Genomic DNA, 19,986 nt, shown 5'->3' with positions numbered 1-19,986 from the left:
CATGCTTATATGTACCTTGCTAAATCCTTATTGGTTATGGCTACAAGTTGATGTCAATGTGGCTCCTTGCATATGGCTCCCTTGCGTAATAGAAGTCTGATGTACATGTGGTAAGATACAATAGTTTCCGGAAAAGCACCATGTATTTCAGAGTTTCCTTCTCCATCCTGGATACACGTCAAGATATCCATTTTCCTTCAATTAACAAAGCTGATAGCACTTCTAACCTATCTCAGACGGTGGGTTGATAGCGTCCACGAACGTCATTGGTTAAAAATCGCACGTCCCATATTATCTGCCCTTTGCTGCAAGCCTTCCCTAAACTTCCGGTATCAGTCCGATTTCTTTACCTTCGTGGACAGGAGAGGGACATTACTCTACCACAGCCTTCAAGCGACGGCTTCCTGCTAACAGAATGAGTGCTTGCTAGATTCTATCATCTTGACGACTTATTCGCTAAGTTCCATCCATTTTCAGCGCAATTATCATCTCCTTCAGTAATAGCATAGATGGCATCGCTCCGCCGGCCCTTTTAGAGGATATTAAAATACGAACAGAACCTTTGTGATTTCCTGTTGGGTTGCTGAGGGTCAAACGTAACGTGATCGATCGAGATCTAAATGGGACCGATAGGGGCTTATGTTGCCAAATATTGCAGAGAATAACAAAATGATTTTGGTATGGTCTAGGCCTTAGACGTCGAGGCTAGGCAGTTGACGATCCTAAAGAGAAGGAAATTGATGGATCGAAAGAAGGTAAAACCTAAAACCTTGTGAATGGGGAGGATGAACCCACGCCTACGCTGGAGGGAGCGCGGAATATTCACGCAAGCCCTTGTTTCATCTGCGTGAAGTTGAGTGAGTGAGGTGAAGTTTGATACCATTTCAGTCATATCAGTCCCGTCAGTGAAGCTGGATCTGGAGATGACACACGAAGGAACGTGTTGGGGATAAATCTTGGACACCAAGAGTATCCTAGTATCTAAGGGACGTAACTCTTCACGCACACTAAATGCCCATGCAATCGTGCAGCCATAAATGTAACGTATTTCATACAAGAAGCGTTATTTCCCAACAATGCTGCTTTGTTATGAAAATAGAAAAGTTAACAGTTCGTTCACTGGAGAAAATATTGCTTACTTGTACCATTAACATGACATTTCCCAATATATATTTTCAATGAGAAATATATATTCCATCGGTTTACTTTGTGTAAAATGTTACGCTCTTTAAAAAAGAAGACGCTTTAACATTCAACAGATCACGTTCCCAGCGAGAAACCTAACCGGCCCATTCGTAGTCGTATGTCAGTTTAGTGTCGCGCTAATGATAAAGCAGTTGTCAAGAAACACTGATTTCCTGGCTCGATTAACCAATTCTTAGTTATGGTTCTACGGACAGGTTTATCTTTATGCCTCGTTAGCCATTAAGGGAAGCAATTGGTAGAAGTAAGCGCCAGAGCCTACGATGACCCGCCAGGGCCATGATTTCTATATTTAGCAACGCTGTTTATATGGGACAGAGAGCTCGTGAACTTCATGGAAATGAGTGACTCGCTCCATCGATGCTAGCATGTTATATTTGAATATGGATGGTGATTGTGGTGTATTCCTAACAACAAGATTTATGGTTTCGATGTCTGACGTCCATGAAATGTTCTACATACGGCTTCAAATGTACATTGATAAAAAATGAAACATTAAAAATTATGCGTAGGGCAGATAACTTGTTTTAGGATATAGGTTTCGCTACTTGTCTACATGCATTTTGTATTTAAAAAATACCTCTCTGATAAAGCACATTAAGAGCTTAAATAGTCTGCTTTCTGTTCCTTTGGACTCCTTTAATTTCCGAAATTAGATTTCTGTGTTGCTGGCTTACGTCTGGAACTGTATTCAGGAAATCAGCCGATGACATGACTTTTTGTAAACCTCATGACAATTATCGCCCATAGGGCAATTTCATGCAAATTTAGCATGCAATTTCTCCACTTTAAATTGGATTTTTTTAAAGTTTTCTCTCGAGTCTTGGGTCTTCTAGCACTATTTAATGCAAATTACAAACCTCACTAATCTGTTTATATCTTGATGGGGTCGGACGGAAAGCTTTCGAAAGGTTAGTTGGACGAGACAAATGCAATTTAAATCGGCCTCGCTTATTGTGTGCAACACGGAAGAGAGATGTAAAGATTTTTCGTAACTTTGAATCACTACACCTTCAAAAGAAGTCAGCCCTCAAGGCGTCGAGCTTCATCAATATGTGTTCAAGATTTTAAGATCATTTTTAAAACTGAACCAAACATGAAAGTAAATGAAAAGGATTCTCAATAATCAGTTAACTACACTTATCATTATAAACCTGTCTTGCCTGTGCTGTATTTTTATTGCTAATGATAACGTTGAAATGGTAATGGTAATTTTAACAAATGCACCCCGAAAAGGGAGGAAATGAATTTTACAGCTTTAATGCATGTCCCACACGTGTGTGTTTTTTTTTAAATGGTCGTTAGTATTAAACGGATATTCCGCTCACAGCATAAAAATTATATATAACTCCTTTAAATCCGAAATGTCACCCCATCATAATCTTGAGATTCTCCAACCAAGATTACCGTTAGTAGGCGAGACTATAAATTATGATAGGATTTCATTGAGCATGTTCTGCACGCGATTCTCGCTCAAAACAGTTCCAAGGTCCCACCTAGGTTCACACCATATTCTGACTGTCTCTCTCAAAGGCCCATATTCCAGTCGGGTCGATTGGCATTGATGGACGACCTGTACTGGCCAGAGTGCGAACCTGTTCCTTTCTATATCATCTTGCTATTCGGTTCAGGGGATTTCTAATATTTCTGATCAAAATTCATTGACGTATAAATAAGCTGACGGGCCTACAGCATATCGGAACAAACTGCAGAACCATAAAACTAAATTGGCTGGCTCTGTCGGCTGTGCGAGACTGCTTGCGTCTGTCTTGGACGCTCATATTCGCCATTATTATTTTCTCTTTACACGTCGTGACTGTCAATACCCCTGCTCGAGATGCACGTGACCTTGCGCGAGCGGAGCAGACGACAAATGAAATAGACACGAATGCTGCACTCGCTCTGCGTGATTTTCTCCTCTGTGTTGTATTGATCCACGGCAATATTTCCACACATCAGCCAAATTTCATCAAATTTCGTTTCGGGTTTCCTGGAGGGCCATATTTTCGACTAACCCGAGACGTCGACGTGACATATCACAAGGGAGATAACTTGTGTCTTCCATGATTCGATGCCAGACTTTTGAAGGATCATTTACGATGTCACGAATCTTATATAATCGTTATAATGTGTTTCCTGTCAACATATGCAGGATCAATTATGCAATGAGTTCAAACATAAAAACAGACAGAACAATAATTGCGCCAGAATGTCTATTGAGCCAGAATGTATTCGATGCGCCTGTTTTCAGTCAAACCAATGGGCATTGCAAATGAGGGTGGGATGAGTGAGTATCCCATGTTTATCACAGCCGCCTACACATATTCGAGTCTGGATCGGACAAACCAATGATTCGTGTATGAACAACGATTAACGCCATGACACACAGTCAGCCAGGACTCACATTGTACTACCCAATCCTCACTAGTCGGCACTTACGACAATCATGGCATACTATCGCCCGGATTCCAAACGGAGGCTATGTTTGATAGTGAGTGAGTGGGGTTTTACGCCGCTTCACACATTGTACCCATGTCGGGAATCGAACCCGGGGCTTTGGCGTGACGAGCGAACGCTATAACCACAAGGCTACCCGACCGCAGCCCATGTTTGATAAGTTTAATTAAACTGTTTGTATGTGTATGCGAATTAGGTAAAATGGTAAGCGTTTTGTTTTTTGCCCTACTTTGGGGCAGTCCTGCAAGGTTTTCATCAAGAAAAAACTCTAACTATATATTGATGTTCCTTCTTTTTATCCCCACCTCTTCGGTAGCTCATTTACTTCCACGTTTTACGAGTAATTGCCTGGAAAAGTCACCGCATGCTTTTTGCTATTTAAGGTTTGTAAACATGAAAGATCTAACGCTCATCTACACGGCAATAGCACATGTGGCCTTTCGAGTAAGTTGTTTGGGCAATACATTCTGGAAAAATCAATAGACTATACTGGTCTGCCATAGTGTGTTGTTACTGACTGTCCGTTTTGTGGTTATACGTAAAGTAACGTATCATATATACTTCATGGCGAAGTGGTTCACAAGGGCATTGTGGTGACTCCGGGTGTTTCTCCTCAAACATCTAACACTAGTCTGAATGGATAGAGAAACTGTTATTATTAAGACCAGTGAACACACCGGATCCTATTATTCGTTACATATTGGAAACAAATGTATATCTTGATAGTTCCTTTCGGTTCATTTGTATGCTAGCTGCTTTTCGAAGCTAAGAGACTAATAAATCAGTCATGTGTATCCGAACATCCGGGACAGAGCAACGTACACGAAGAGTGTGGACATTTGAGTAAGCGCAAGTGACACCAATACGATAAGATTCGCGTACTTGATCATGTATTTGTTGCATGACGCCCTCTATCCCCAACAAACGTCTGTGTGTGTGCGTGCGTGCGTGTGTGCGTGCGTGCGTGCGTGCGTGCGTGCGTGTGTGTGTGTTACCAAGCAGTACTTTATGGCATTCATGTATATGAATATAGCACATACTACTATAATGTAGATGCACACACTCCATGTTTAAAGTTCAAAGCTTATATATTATATTAGACAAAGGGCAGCGTGGTCCTTGGAAGCTCGCGTTTGAACTGGCCGTGTGTCATCGTACACCGACGACAGTGATCGCAGCTCATGCAATCACGCGCTGGTTTGTCTCTCCCAGTTTGGCAATATGTGATAGAACAATACTATTCACTCGCTGACTATAAACAACGTTTGACAACACTGTTTTCATCCGTGCTCAGGTTCTTCCAATACCTAAAAATATTATATTGCAGGCATTCCCTTTTCTTATCCATGGCAGCAGTGATAAGCCATTCCCATTTTGCTTGACATATTTTTAACCAACCAATCACACAAAGGCGTTGTGTATTTACGCTACATCTCTGGACTATATGGATGACAAGCTGGTATTACGGAGCTCTCGTTTTAATGTTATGTCATTTCAATGCGGGACCACCATATAAAGCCTGAGGCTTATGGGTCTATTACAAGGCATATTCTCACTGATGGTTTAACCCATGAACCATTACCGAATGACATCGACTTTCAGTAGCTGAGTAGCCCCCCACTCATCCAATTTACCGCCTCATGACAGCACAGGTGAATACCCTGTGAATAAAATGTAATATCTTGAGGGCGAATATCGACAAGGCACAATTACCTCACTGTACTCAGACATATGGTAGTAATCACAAATCAAAATCATCTATTCACAAACTCCAATCTTTCGGGAATAGGTGGTCAATACAACATGGTCAAATTATATCTCATTATATATAGCATTGTATGTGCTGAGTACGGTAACCAAGTTATATAATATTCCCTCGTTTCCATTCGCCGAGATTTCAATTGAAGGCAATTCAGCAGAACCTCCATAGCACAACAAATGTGAGATGGCAAGGTACGCCAACACTACGGACAGCATGTACATATGCACTAGCCTTGTTCTACCAACTCCACAGAGCAATGGTGTTCAAATAGTTGTAATTACAAAACTATTAAACATCCCCTTTAGAAGTACGATAGTCTTGTATATAAGATACTGTGATTACATTCGACATTTGGAGTAAGCGAGGAAGTATGTAATAACACGAAAGGAAATGTGGCTGTTGGGAACACTTCTTCTTTAAAAAGTGTAGTTGTTTCATGGCAAGCGTACATTGATATTTAGCTGAACACGATTAAAGTTCACTTGACCAGATTTCATGATTTTATATCTCTTTGATTCTTTACCAAATGATATAGTTTAATTGTCCGTTTAAATAAATGACCCAGCTCGGTTTGGAAATGTGTTGCAGCAAGAGCGTATTTGTATATCATGAAGACATATTTATTAAGTATTTATTTCATATTAATGTTTATAATTGAGCACTCTTCGATATTAGATCACTCGTACCAATTACGAACGTACTGGTCCGATTTGTAAATCTCACTGACACGGGCGTCAGATAGTTTTGTATCCTCGAAAGTAACATAGTTGTATATTTAGGCGGTGACTTGTTTCAACTTGCTTCTACCCGAAGACTATGTCTGCAACGAAGGGGATGAAGGTCACCATTTGACATTTGATGTAATGGCTTACGTCAATGTAGAACAAAACTATTTTCCACTCAAGACATAGTACATAGGATATATAGGTTAGCAGAGTAGCACATTTGTATATAATGGCGACCATTTCACATTTGTTTCCAATATTCTACTGAAATAATTGAAGCAAGTTGCTTCAAAACACTTAGTCACATATTGGGGCTGGGAATTTCTCGAGAAAAATATAGTCTCACGAAACTTGTTGAAAAATAATTATGCTTCATACTGTTAAAATAAATTGTCTTCTACAAATGTTACATTGTTGCAAGGTGTTTTTCTTAATAGAAATTCGTGCTCATAGTTCTATTTTTTTATGTTATTAAAACAAATCTAATCTCCAAACAAAACCCCTGCATCCCACCCCAAGAATATTAAATTGTCGGTCCCTAACACATAAACCTCTAGGCTATACTGACTACTCAAAAACACAAATTGACAAAGTATTTTGTAGAATTTGAAAAGTAGCACGACGTCAAGTATATCTATTAATGTCACCCACATACATTTATAATTGTTTCTACCGGAAGATTAATTACTAACCGTTAATTACAACTAACTAATAGTACACGAATGTAAATGAAACAGCATCTCTCTTAGGCGTACCGATAGAACTGCTCGAAAACAGCGATTTTTTTATTGAGGCTCACATAACGAATGGCTCAAAATAGATCAACTCTTCAATACACGATTCATCATCCTTTCAAAACCAAGATGAAATAACATTAGTATCTGGCCCAATTACCCTTTCAATAAAGCAGAGCATCGTAATTTAACATGATAGTGTTTCACACCTAACACTCCCGGGAATATGATACAGACGGAGCAGCCCACTGTGGCTGTATCTGTGTTTTCATGCAAGCACACTGTGTGCATTTCAACAGAGCTTCCCATGAGATACGACATGAACAAAGGATGGAGCAGCCAGGATGATCTCCTTTCAAATAGGAGAGTTGTTTATTCACGATTCGCTGCTTCCTATGCTTGAAGCTGTTGAGATTTTCTCCAAGCTCAAGCACATCTTTTCAAGAAGTGTTGAATTTCTATCTCAATGTTTTACTCTAAACTCAGGCATTTCTGCTGTTTTGGAGGCTAAACCTGTCTCGCTGTCAATGGCCATCATCAGCTTCCGCATTGAGGTCGCCAATTTCTTCCACGACCTGCAGAGCCTTTTGAAATAGGAAGTTCCTCAGGGATGCCTACTATGTGCGGCAAAATGTGCAGGGGTTTGGCAAACCAGAACTTACAACTGTGAATATAACGGATTGATTAACACGATTTTCAGATACCAAAGAACATATGCTAACCTCGCATGAACAAACAGACAAGAATATTTCTGATTTGAAAGGATGAAAGAGATTTTACAAGTTGAACTCCTCGTGGTAGTGCCTTCATTCTAGGCCAGGTTTGCCTGAAGACCCTTCTCCCGCCTTCGTTCTTGGACCGGGAGCCTTGATCGATAAGTGTTACTCGCCTGTACGAAGCATACACGGCACAGGGGCTGTTTGCAGTATCGAACGGCTGCCTTATCGACGTTTGAGGAAAGCATTGTACACGCCAGTCTTCGTCGACCACCAAGATCTTGGCAAGCAGCGTCATTCCAAAATGTCGGCGACGAGTCGTCTGCTTCGCCCATACACATCTTTCAGTTTGTTTCCCGCCAGTTTTTGTGCGCGTGCTTTGTGGCGGGGATTGTTTGGGAGGCCTGGTAGTACATCCTGTTGAGGTACCTACTGGGTACATTATGGAATCAGCAACTTACAGGACAGTATGATGCATTCACTGACGAGGTAAGAAGAACAGGTACCGCGAGTATAATGACGAAATGATTTAGTGAGGAAACTGGTATTTGAGACGCCATGCTTGTAACCAAACCTAAACAAGATTTCTTAGTATTGGTTCCCGATCATATCACCAAAGATCAGACTATTCTAGGACTCAAGTACGTCAGTCTTATGATCGTGTTGGTATTTAGGTTATACACTTGCTGTTAAATGTTTATCGAGGTCTAAGCCGTGATACTGTAACAGTTCCCGAATTTGTGCCTAACTGGAGATCTGTCTTGTCGTGCTTTCAAGTGATTTCATTCAAATCACTCTCTTTTTCTCTTGACCTTTGTTACAACGTTGTACAAATCTAGGCTTCAAGTCGTGGATCGCAGATTGGTTTTGATACACGGTTGATTGCTGTAGTTTTGTATCTAATTTATACGGCCCTTTGACAATGTTTTGGATTATCATTGCTTTTAAAATCATATTTGGTTTCTTTCCTTATATTGTATTTGATAATTAATGGTTTTGATATTCAATATATAAAAATCGATTGTTCAGCGTCGTCACTGTTAAAACCGCGATTTTTGTAATTTTAAGAAAAGCTGATGATCGAATCACGTTATTATTTGCTTTATTTGCCAAGCAATCATTTGTAATAATGTCAGTGTAGTGTATAGCGATCTGCTGAAATCTCATTTAGCATTACGCGTGGATTAAAAACATGAGATGTATCATATTTTAATGTTACCTGGATCTACACGTTTTCTCGCATGTCCATCAAATATCGTAAATGAAAGTTTTATGTTTACAATCTACTGCGCGTGCTGCTCGCTTTATTTCCACGCTGCAAGTGAAGGAAGGCGAATGTACAAATGTAAAACATATGGTTTTCACCTGAAAAGATAATTCCTAAGGTGCCTTGGAAGAACTTATACGAACAGGCTGCACCTGTCTTATTCACAACAGGAGGGAGAACCTAGGATAGTATTTGCCATAGCATCTAGTGTATAAAGACATACTGATGAAAATATATATGATATTGATTAGTGTCAGGTTGTTTACTTCTTGAGTACTACGTCACATTACCGTTATGCGTGTAATAAATAAAATTACTGTCTTAGAATAAAAATTGCAAATGGTTTGAATCTAATCGTATTCCTTAATATAATGTTTGTGAAATGAAAACCCGGGGAATATTAACCAATACAATGTAACTTGATAAAGCAAACCATTTTATCATACAGACTCAAAAACAATTTTACAGGAAATGGTGTCGTCATGACAACCGGGAATTATCCTAACGTGTTTTGCACGCGTGACAGTTTTACCCAATTTGATTTATCTGCTAAGGTTTTTTTGAAAGAGGGGATTTTTCCTTGACAAAAAATCAATAAGGACAAATACGCATGAAAGTCTGACGAGTGTGATTGTAGTAGTACACGCTCATTCAGTGTCAATGGTAGACCATGGTCTCGATAATGTACACGTGCGTGTTACTACACGATTTGCACTGTTATGTGGTTATGCCAATAGTTACGCAAAGACATACGCTACACGCTCGGGCGGGGCGTAAGCGCGTCCCGTTCCCATGGTGATGTAATTTCATCATCCTAGTGACTGCTTAAAGCTTGGTTCACGTGAATGATTAATGAAATATCTATAGCTAGTTGTCAATGTCTACCACTGGCACGTCTGCTCGACAGCATTCTACAATATCTCGTATTATGCCATCCTCGGAAATGCAATCTTATTTATTAACAGTTGCCATGGCAACCAAAGTTAAGGTTTATCACTTTTATCAATTTTATTTGCCCATAGCTACATCACCCTAAGTGTACTTGAAAATATATTCCTCGCGAACTGTGATTGCAATTTGAAAATTACAGAACACATCACTTGGGGTTCTGTTTTATTTTTAGATTTATCTTATAGTTTTCATTTTAAAGGGAGCCAACACCATTCGTTTGTGACTTGTTCCAGGTCTGGTTCGCATTGCTATATAGTCCCGTAAGAGTGCGGGGTTAAAACAGGTTCCTATAACATATCCTCGTAGCACGACGCATCTGAAGGGACTGGGAGATCAGGCTGGGCGACTTGGTTGATTGGGTATCATGGTATCCCAACGACTTTCATCGTTACTCATAATAACAAACGCTGGATTGTTTTTCCCAGACTCAAATATTCAAAAGCCGCCATCATAAAGTAAATTGTAAATAAGAAGAGATTAAGAAATGTGTATATTATCATGCCGATATAGTGAATATAAAGTATACAAATATTACACCAAGAAACTTATTTCGTTGAAGTTACACAGAAAATAAGCAACATTAGTACATGTTCCCTTACTTTTTACCCTCAGTATATGTAGGGTGTAGACAGAAACATCAGGGGTTCCTTATAGATGTATGTCTGTACCTTTGAGACTGTCGTGTTTTTACATATGTACGTCAGTTGATTATAACATGCTGTTGAAGTCAATTATTCAGAGGACTGACACATTGTACAAATAGGCCTGCTCTCGGGGGACCATACCCCGCCACTGTTTGTTTATATTTCATAACATTTGTTGAATTAGGTTATAGCGATTCTGTGTCTTCCTGCGGGTATATACATGTTACGTTGGCATCAACTATTAATGCTAGCATCACGACAGTGACACGCACCGTTTGTTTGTACATTCGCTCCAGTAAAAGCATTGCAGACACCTGTCTACCTGCATGTGCACCTCAACATGTTATTACAGACATGCGTTTGGTGTTGGTTACAGCACGACCTGTCAAGTCCGTCACGCAGGCATTGTGTATGCATTCGTATTTATCGAACTGTCTGAACGTATTTCAGTATTGTAAGTATGGAATCCCGTACACACTGAAAGAGCAGGCTGGTTTGATTTTTGCATCTGATTCTTATAGAGTTTATTTGGAGTAAGTGAGTAGAATTCAACCTCTCTTCATCGTTTTTTCAACTAAATAGCTACGAGACATTGGTGTTATGTATACAGTTAATTTGCATTGATATGAATGCTCATCTCGAATATCCAATATGCGTGGGTGTTTACACCTGTACATACCTAATGCAGATCTTCCTTCTATTGTATAAACATCTGTATTTTATATTCACAGTATCTATTGTTATGGGTTGTTGATACCCAAACGTTAAAATACAAACTGTTTTCCCTGATAATGTAATTGTACATGCAAATATATTTTGCGAAAAGATCCATAATCAAGTTTTCTCCCTTTAATGTCTTGACATTTAAAAGAGTTCTTTCCGCAAATGTTATTTTGAACCATTTATCGATTGTGTTGTGTCGTAAAGAGAAATTATCTGCATAGCAGAGACTAACATGCCACTTGCCGACAGTACGGTTGACGTCTATGCTGCGCATGTACACAGTGAAATCGAGTCAGAATTGTTTCTTAAATCAAGTAATGCGACAAGATGATTTTTTTAATCTATTATTTGATCAATGGGGTTTTATATGTTTTGAAATTGGTTTGATTGGATCAATGATGTAGAAAGGTGAATGGTAGTATGTTTTGCTAGGCCCAGGTTAGACTGTAGTTGATTTAGTTTACACGTCTAGGCTGAGCTCTTGTTACAGTGTTGGAACAGATTAGGTCAGATTTTGACCGTGTTTGTACACGTCCAGGGTCGACGTCTGTTACAGTATTAGAACAGTAGAGGTTAGTCTTTACAGTGTTTGTACATGTCTGGGTCGACGTCTGTTACAGTATTAGAACAGTAGAGGTTAGTCTTTACAGTGTTTGTACATGTCTGGGTCGACGTCTGTTACAGTATTAGAACAGTAGAGGTTAGTCTTTACAGTGTTTGTACATGTCTGGGTCGACGTCTGTTACAGTATTAGAACAGTAGAGGTCAGTCTTTACAGTGTTTGTTCTCTAGACTGTTGTTACAGTCTAGGTAGGGCTGTAACAATATTTGTATGGTCTAGGTTACATGTTTACCGTGTTGGGACACGTCTAAATTGGAGTGTTACAGTATTTGACACGTCAAAGTCGAAGTGTTGTTACAGACATTTATACACGTCTAAGTGGGATTGTTACATTAATCTGTTCTGTTCTGTTCTGCAGTATATATACATGTCTAGATTGGACAGTCGGGCCGGTTTCTGTACACGTCTAGGCTGGGTTGTTGTTACAGTATACGTACAGTCGAGGTTAGATGTTTACAGTGTTTGGACACGTCCAAATTGGCCCGTAACAGCATCGTACACGTCCAAGTTGAATGTCATTAAAGTGTGGGTGACATTTCATCTCTGTGTCTTCTCCAAAGCAGTAATATGTGAGTGTCCGATGCTGTTGATACCATTACTACTTGTATTTCGCAACGTGTGACAGGAATAGACACAGCCATCGATTACCCGTTGTCTTGTCTGACCATTAAAGCTCAACAAGGACATTTTAGTACCAACAAAGCGTATTGAGACTATTGTGTTAGCTGTATCACGTACAGATACTGAAACCTGAATGAACGTATCCCTGGTTATGCCTGTCACTCAATGATCAATAGCATTGTGTCCTTCCTTACCTTATCTGGAATCGTGATTGCTCATATACTGATATGTATGACTTAGAAACACACGCCATACGAATAGGTGAGAGAAATACCATATGCAATATAAACTTCAATAATGTACACTTGCAGGCCATATATTTCATTTTTTCGTGCAATCAAGTAATGTCCCGATATCGCTACGGGGTATCTACTGTGCCGACCTACTTCCGGTCTGGCATTCAAATCTGGCAAGCACAATGCGTTAAAATCAGCGTATATGTTACAATCAATTAGCTAACAGGTGATACCACTTAAAGAGGTCTTATAATGCATAATCAATCAATGTGGAAATGTCAGTCGCATGCATTCATTTAATAGACTGTGTGGTTATAAATTGCTTGATGCACTCTTAATGTTCGCGTACTTCCGAGTGCACAGTTGTTTTTAAGAAGCAGAGATACATCTTCGTCACCACTTCGTTCTTTTTTGGACTGATGGTTTACCTCAGAAATCAACTGCCAACACAATAATGTTGCATGTTTTCTAGGTTTGTCAGCAACATTTCCGTGCGTGTGCATTTCATCAAAGTGGTAAACGTCTAAGACCTGATGCTTTCGTCCCATCTAAATCTGACACGTTGTAAAATAACTGAAATTATATTCAACCATTAAACCAAACATTACTCACTCACCTGTGTGTTCAATATTCATGTTATGCGAAAAACACCACTAAACTAAAATTATACACATTTGAATAGTATAAATGTGTGCCTAATTATGTATCAACAGTTTTCACAAAATGTGTAATTAACAATATCTAATAAACAGAGCTAATATGACCCAGATGTTTACTAATCAACTCCACAGTCGATGTTATACCTTGACAAATATCATTCAGTTTTGAAGTGTTCTAAGTCAGATCAATCAATTTACTCAGTCAACATTGGATTTCTCAGCAATGCAGTATTCAGCCTTAAATTGATTATAGTCACAAATAGCCCAACGTCGCCTACACATTCAGCTATCGTTTATATGCAGGCGGTACTGTTACAATAAGGATGGCATACCCTTATTTCACAACCGGCAATGCCAATCGGATGTTGATACTTCATTTGTTGCCAGGCAACCACATCCTTCCTGTCAGTCATAGACATTACGGATTTCACCTCTCTAATCAAACACACACAAGCAAGGGCATGTTTGAAATTCGAAAATGTTTGAAGTGGTTATTGATAGCGTGTTTCAAAATGAAACGTTCCATATATATGAGGGACAGTCATCATTGCCTTTTCGTGTGTCATTTCTGACATATTGACATTGTACCTGATAACTGCAATCCCTAGTACCATTTCAGTAATTAATATCTCCTCCTCCTCCTCGACAGTTTGGTAATTTACCTGTCATTATATGTTATTAAGATTAAGCAGGGCAGTTACAAATGTAACTATTAAGGCAAGTAAATTGTACAATGTTTTAAAAGCTGTCTAAAAGCCATTTCGTTCAAGCGTTTATGTAAAGAATATTTTCTGTACAATCTTGGAGACACTCCAATCAAAACTCCATAAATCAACAGGCTTTTTCTTGTCGTACGCCCGGAATAAATCGACGCACATCGACTTAATTAGCTCGGTATAATGGAAACTGCATCGGTTTGTGATGACGGGATCGAAAATCTATCGATCCAGTCTGTTCAATTTTTGATAAACATGCAAAGGTTTTAGCGTGTTCCTCTAACACTGTAAAGATTGCCTGTCGCTTTCGAGTAATGATTAAAAAAGCACCAGGCAATTCATAACGAAAAACTGTCATTTTTTTATAAATTGCTCCAATTTAAGACGAAGCAACAATGGAGCCTTTTGACACGAAATTTACTTGACTTAAAACGTCTCCAATCAGCCTCCGAATGGGTTTACGATGCATACGATGAAAATTGATATCGAACCATCGAATAAGTATTCTTGAAACGTTACACTGAGGATAACCTTTAAATGTTGCAGAGCGTAATTTTAAGACGTTCATTTATTTCATAGAGCTCAGAAACTTAATCAATTATGTGATAAATTACATCTCTTCCAGCTCAATGAAAGGGGCTTTAGTTTTTACTTTACACTGGAGCTCATGGGTAGCTTTCAGATTGCACTATTTGATGTATACCACAAGGGACATAAGTTCAAATGTATACCTTAGACATGGATATTTTGAAGTTAAATTAGTTATTTCTGAAGTAGCAGTGGTGTTTTTGAAGATGACAAGTTCCATTTTCTATCAAAGAGCGGCTTCGGGATTTAAATCCGTTGCTAGGAAACCACCACATACTTAACTACCGATTAAATCATTCGGGTGTCATCTTTAGGAAAAGAGAACTTCGAGTGCCTGAGCTTTTTTCCTACAATATGTTGAGCACACCAAACCCTTTTCTCGTTTGTATTCTTAATCTAAAGCGTACTATTGCCTGATAATAATGACATGAACCTGGCGTCATTCATGGTGAAAGCTAGCTGAAAATGAAATGCGGTCAATTTATATAAAATATTCATTTTAATTCGTTATACCAGATCGTCACATGATATATTCCTATATATATCAAAATGTGTTTTACTGGAAAGATTTACAAGAAGGATTGCAGGTTACTATTTAATGTGACACAGTACATTTTAAGACTAGACAAGGAAACGCTTGACGTGAAAATGACGTATTCGATCCGTTATAATCAGTGGTATGGTTGATAAAGGCTTCGTTCAAGGGGCAAGAGTATCCCAGCCCAGGATTCAAGTGTGTGTAAACTGTACAATATAGGTGTGCAAGACATTGATTCTGAACGTGGAATCAATGATAGAGACCAAACATTCCAATGTTCTTTGATTTGTAGATTTTGAATACAGGCCAGGAGATTGGACTTAAAAAATCTTGTCCGAAGTAAGATTTAATTAACCTATCTACCACATCTTGGAATCGAACGTCGCGTACCGTCGACACAAGATTAATAGTAGGTCCCAACACTCAGATAAGTGATCGACCCTGTCTAAATTCGCGGTAAGAAATATTGTGGCGGTTGTTTTTCACAAAGGTTATCTACATTCAATCAGACATAAACTACCCTCGGTAATGTAAGTTTCAAGACAACAAAATATGTTATAGTATTTAAGTGATATATCCTTGGCAGAAACGTGTCGATTGCAGTGCAGAATATACATGATCGCCGTATGGTGTTTCATTTTATTTATTGTTTTTGCCAATGCTCACAATATATCATTCTTGCACAAGCATTGATATCTTATTTTTTTTCATTTCGTGGAAAAGAAAATAATGTACCGTAGATAAAGATATAGCAAAGCTACCCATATATAATTCTTGTGCAAGCCACAACGATAAAGATACAACTTTTCTGAGAGGCATATGGAATATGGAGTACTGACTAAGGATAAGATATATAGATGAACAACTTCTTCATTACAATTAGGATCTCATCTTTAGTTCATACAGATATTTAACTATACAAGTTAAATGAATCGAAAGAGGCACTCGAGAAATACCCGACTCCAAACAAGCTCATAGCATGTCTGTCCCGGCCCTACATATGACGTATATTTATACACATAACAGTACCTTGAATACATTTAACATTGTTTCTCTCTTCAAAAATACTAAAGTAGACCGCGTCACCAGATGTGTCTACGTGCTATATTAATCAAAGTACAGTCGAATCACTCATCACGACCCCAATATCAGACATATTATATTCAAACACTGCATTGTTACAACTACCTCGAGTATTGTGTTAGTATCAATAGTATTGTCAGATAACAAGAGTTGACTGTTTATCACTACTGTTTGGGCTCAAGGTTTTACTCCTTCGCCACAAGTATTGTCAAAGACTTACTTTTTCTGTTCCTTGTCCTCATTAAAAGCACCGCAATGTCGTAGTACTGAACTATGATGTAAGAATGTCTAAGTTAAATGTCGCGAGAAACGACATTGATCGGACATAGAGGTCTATAAAGTCTTTAACTTGTTCCAACCCCCACTGTCAAATAATCCATATCATTAAAGATGATTGAATTATTTTTTCATGAGTGTTTGTTTCGGTAAAGAATTTCTGGTTTTATACGTTTGGTCGAGACTCCTGATCTGGGTGATGGGGCACGTTACTTGCATTATGGATATTGATAATCGAAGGAGATTATTGATATTTTGCAGTTTTCTATGCTGTTTTAACAAGGAATAGAATCACGTCGCCACGCGCACGTGCTAAAATGTGCAGCATTTAGGAATTTGGAGCCATTTGACATTTCACGTTTTATACAAATGTATCTTGAAGCATGTTGAATTACTGCACTGATCGATGTTCTCTGACTATTACACACACGCACCAGTCACGATTACCATCCTCATCATCATCTTTGGTTAAAGAGATTTTAATTATGTTTAAGAGGATCGTTATGATCGGTTTGATATTCATCAACGCAACCACTGAGTCATACAACATCATATTTTTAGGTGGGATTTCAATCAAATTTAGATGCGAAATTTTAACATTCTAAATATATCACAAGATCGCAGAATATTTTACCTTTACCTTTTTCATACCTTCCAACACAATCCTCAAATTGTCAAGTCTAAGAATCGCATTACATACCATTTCATAATTAAGATGTGTGTGTGCATGTTTCGCTCATAATGTGATTGTACTGAGTATTCGCGTTCCTTCATCAGATTGCTTGGTATCCCGAGTTATTGACTAAATGTGCGAAAACTGTGGAAGCTAAAAGGATGTCAAAGCTTTTCTCGTTATGCTCGATCCTGCTAAAATTCATAATTTCCGTTTGCTCTTCCCGCTATTTAGTGATACAAGCTAAGACTCACTCATGCATCAAAGCTATTGGATTTTCCAATATGGCGGCTATGGATAATTCACCATTCGCGCCACCTAGCGGTTATCGCAGGATAACAAGTTCCTGTTTAGGGTAGATCTAATTGATAGCCCTTATAGTTCGAACAAGATGAGAGATTCGTGATTTTTGTGGTCACGGCGTGCGGTACTGATCCGTGGCGTCTTGGGGAAGGGGTACAGGATCAATTTCCATCCTGACATCGCCTGGCGCCTCTGGTACAATAACGAATATAGACCCACCACCACCAATGGAATAATCACACAGTCAGAAATTAACGCTGATCGATAGGAAAACATTCCTGTAGGTGATTATTCGAGGAAAGACAGGGAGGGATGAGAAGGCTAACCCTTGTTGTACCCCAATATGAGTTGATGTCTATCCCGTTTAGGAGAGAGTGTAGATGTCTATTCCAGTAATGTATATATATATGATTTGGAAATTATGCAGGTACTGGGTCTTCATATTGTACGTACGTTGTAGGCGGTGCAAACACTGATAAGTAGTGATAACACGTGTTAACAGTGTAGAAATCATTACGAATTTCTATTTCTGGCATCTCTTTTAATTCAGATGTTGGTGAAAGAGGGACTTAAATCTGCTCTAGTGTTATTATGGGTGGGGTTGGGTAGGGGTGTTTTTTGTCTCCCCTACAATTATATTTGTGTAAATAAGCTTTATAAATAGCGATAATGAAATAACATAATTATCATCGACGTGGCATACTGTCTTATATTACTTAATATCAACAGTGTAAACAACATTACGAATGTCTATTTCGGGCGTCTCTTTTCATTCAGATGTGGGTGAAGAGGGACTTCAAACGGGTTTTGGCTGATGATGGCGGTTGGCGGTGTGTGTGTGTGTGTGTGTGGGTGGGTGGGTGTGTGTGGGTGAGCGGGTGGGCGGGGGGGGGGGGGGGGGTGGGGGATGGGGGTGGGTCTTTATAAATATCGATAATGAAACAAGATTTTTATCATCGACGAGGTACACTGTTTTATATTGCTTAATGTAAATTATATTTCTCTGACGTCACAAATCCGCCTTTTAGGTACAACCGAGATATTCCTGAAGCTTATTTATCTCGCGGGGACATAATGTCACATCTACATAGTTATTACTTGTATTAGAAATACATGACATTTCCGACAGCATGTTGATATATTACTGTCAACCCACACAGACGATTACAAAACAGGTTTCCTCTATGTTGTACAAAGGATGTATGTGTGGTTGCTATGGCAACACGCCAGTGGGTGAAGGTTGGCGATTTAATTAATTACTATCACATATTACAGGAGTTAAGCCTCCATTCATATGATGACCCCCAAGAAGCAAATGGTCAACACATAGGTAAAACTTATTACATGGGCAGATGTTGTGATTATTGATGAAATTAGGATATCCTTTCCTTACAACAGTTGTCCCCCTTTACAAGAACGTTTTACTGTATAGTATCATTTGGAGATTCCAATCAGTGTTATTCGCGTTGTATTAACTTGTCTGCTCATAATCAACTCTCTGTCTTTACCGTTTCCATGGTAACCGTTGACGTCAAATCATCCATTATAAATCAATACTGTGGGCTTTGTACCTGTGTAACACACGTGGATGTTTGCGATCAGGTGTCTGCAATATTGTGTGGATAACATGTTTTCTAGTTGCCACTGTCTGCCTTAAGTGGACGTTGGAGAAATGCATTTCGTTAAAGCTAAATTCTGCCGTATTCAGCTGCCTGGTTGTGGAGGGGTGTTTTACATAACAGTCACTTTTTTCAAAGATTAGATCATATATTTCAGAATTAATTTGTTTCAAATATATTTTGAGATTTAGGGTAGATCATGTGCTTCAAAAATTATTTTCATTTGAACTATATCCGATATAAAAAAGGCGTATTAGTTTGAAATAGATTGAATATGTTATAACGGTTTTTATTCATTCACATTCTTGACCGTGCTCATATTATCCGAGACAACTATCTCCTATTCTCAATTGTCATGCAACGATGTTCATATGAATAATTACCATCCTCCAGTCTCTTTAGACATTGGTAATTTATGTTATGCAGTTGTGTTAATATCGGATGTAAGAGAAAGCTGTTTGCATCCCCATAACAACAGTCGCCACGAAACTTACCCAAGTGACAAACATTCATATATTAAGTTATGACTTTCACTGCCTGTAGACTGGAGGAACATACAACGTAAGGTCTGTATTGCGAGTTTTCGCCAGAAACACAACCGGATGGCATGTGGTGGTATGTACATACTTGTTTGAAATATGGATCACATGCTAAAATTTAGAATTTATTGACTTGTTTGTTTATGAGTCTATCAATAGGGTTAATCATGGGTTAACTGTGCCCATATTTTGAAAAATGCATTATTCCTATAAATGTTTATTTACAAGTTCACATGTATGAAAAATATACATTAAGACCTGGTTGACTGACTGATTCCGGATATGAATTGAGATTGGAAATCTATTTCCGAGACCGTACTGTGGTAATAGA

General features: G+C 38.7%; 1 protein-coding gene across 7 annotated transcripts in view; it reads left to right on the top strand.

Moving 5' to 3' along the window:
- The window catches only part of LOC139473446 (innexin unc-9-like), a 113,372-nt gene that overhangs the window by 73,391 nt on the left and 19,995 nt on the right, over nt 1-19,986 (top strand). For 2 of the 7 annotated variants that reach the window (XM_071256021.1, XM_071256022.1), the window contains exon 1: nt 7,871-8,086. The exons of the other annotated variants lie outside the window; for them this stretch is intronic. In XM_071256021.1, the coding sequence (XP_071112122.1) occupies nt 8,067-8,086 (20 nt within the window). In that variant the 5' untranslated portion in view covers nt 7,871-8,066. Of the gene's footprint in view, nt 1-7,870; nt 8,087-19,986 lie in introns of those variants that run through there. 7 annotated transcript variants of the gene reach the window in all.

The sequence above is a fragment of the Haliotis cracherodii genome, unplaced genomic scaffold (assembly GCF_022045235.1).
Source record: "Haliotis cracherodii isolate W230 unplaced genomic scaffold, xgHalCrac1.p SCAF_29, whole genome shotgun sequence".
Taxonomy (NCBI): domain Eukaryota; kingdom Metazoa; phylum Mollusca; class Gastropoda; order Lepetellida; family Haliotidae; genus Haliotis; species Haliotis cracherodii.
The sequence above is the reverse complement of the archived record's forward strand: the minus strand, read 5'-3'. Positions and strand labels throughout refer to the sequence as shown.